We start from the raw sequence: 1,455 nt of genomic DNA, 5'->3' as shown, positions 1-1,455 counted from the left end.
GGGGGAGGAAAACCGCGGGGGGGGGGGGGTCAGGAAGAGACATGATGTGACTTCCAGTGCAAACTTGGACGTGATCTAGTGCCAACAGTGTGACATCACCCCGTCCCCCCCTCCCCGGCCCTAGGGTCAGCGTACCTTTTGAGGAGGTCTCGGAGATGATAAGCTGGGATGGCTGAATTTTCCACACTTTTGCTGACAAAAATGTGATCAATAACGGCAGCATTATTTGCCTAGAAAGGAAAGGGGGAGAGAAAATCTCACAGAGAAACCATTTGTGTGGGAAGATTGAGCTACACCCAAGATAGCACTCAAAATCTCAGAACAGTATAAAAAATGGTTTACTAGCACTTATTTTTTCTACATGCAATATTAAAAAGCCAACAGACTAAACGTGTTTCCACATTAGTCAACCTTGCAAACTACCCCCCTATCAAGGTCAGCAAGAAATATCAATCTCTCCCCCTTTCAGATTTAAATCTTCCTCTTTCTCTGTTAGGAAATGCAATTAATTCACTTGCTTAAAATATGTGGCATTGGGGGGGGGGGGAATCCAACTACATTAAGGAAACATAAATGCACTTAAATTCTCTTAAGCAAAGGGTGGCCATTTCTGCTCACTCCCTCCACCCACGGCAGACTATCGCGATGATGTTCCTGACGGTCTGCTAACCTCGTGGAACAGAATTTCAGGGGGCTCAGAGGACTGGAGGTGGAGGGAGGAAGCAGTGAAATTTGCCATCCTCTCTGAAGAAAATTTTAGGGCCACTTAAATTTTCCGAACTGTGTTGTTGGATCTACCCCTCATTTTCTGGTCTGTGGGCACCCAGATGCAGTGAAGATGGTTAACTATTACTCACTGGTAGCAGTTCATTGTAGCCAGGATTGTACAGTTACGTTTATGGGGGCCTAATGAGTGGCCCTATGATTTTGTTAGGGCAGGAGCCCCTTTTAGCCTTTCCCTGAAGGAAGCCACAACTTGGCTCCCATGGGGCACTCTAGAAGTTCGACTATTCCATCTCTCCATCAAGGTAAATTCAAGCCATATAGGATGCTGCTTGCCTTCAAGAGAGAAAGAGTTCTTAACGCGCCTGAGGAGCAACTCTCACCAAAACCAGAAGAAGTCTTCTTGGGGGATTAAAGCTTCGAAAGCACACCAATTTCTCTCCGAAGTGCCCTACTCACCTTCCACTCCCAAGACTGGACAATGTGTTTCAGTTTCATTCCGGAGAACATCTCTAGCAACACGATTCCCAGGCTCCAGAGATCCACAGCAGACGTGCACTGGGTTCCACCTTGTAGTCCAGCCTGAGACAGATAGTTCTGCAGCTCAGCCTCAGGAGCCCGGTACCCATCTGTCTGAATATATTTCACATCCTACAGAAAATTAAAAATAGCTTTAGAATGTTAATTTGTGGAATCTAGGTATCTAGATTCCTGTACCTGGCACAAAATATA

The 1,455-nt window shown here is 46.0% G+C and overlaps 1 protein-coding gene across 1 annotated transcript in view; it reads right to left on the bottom strand.

The window, feature by feature from the left end:
* The window catches only part of LOC107107492 (serine/threonine-protein kinase Kist-like), a gene marked incomplete at its 5' end in the record, with an annotated part of 8,711 nt that extends 7,337 nt beyond the window's left edge, over nt 1-1,374 (bottom strand). Inside the window, 2 exons of the mRNA XM_015407799.1 lie at nt 136-230; nt 1,183-1,374. Of these exons, the coding sequence (XP_015263285.1) occupies nt 136-230; nt 1,183-1,374 (287 nt within the window). The remainder of the gene's footprint in view (nt 1-135; nt 231-1,182) is intronic.
* Nucleotides 1,375-1,455: the final 81 nt, after the last annotated feature.

Source organism: Gekko japonicus, unplaced genomic scaffold (genome assembly GCF_001447785.1).
Source record: "Gekko japonicus isolate JY-2015 unplaced genomic scaffold, Gekko_japonicus_V1.1 scaffold2897, whole genome shotgun sequence".
In the NCBI taxonomy this organism is placed as follows: Eukaryota; Metazoa; Chordata; class Lepidosauria; order Squamata; family Gekkonidae; genus Gekko; species Gekko japonicus.
This window is presented reverse-complemented; position numbering and strand designations above follow the sequence as displayed.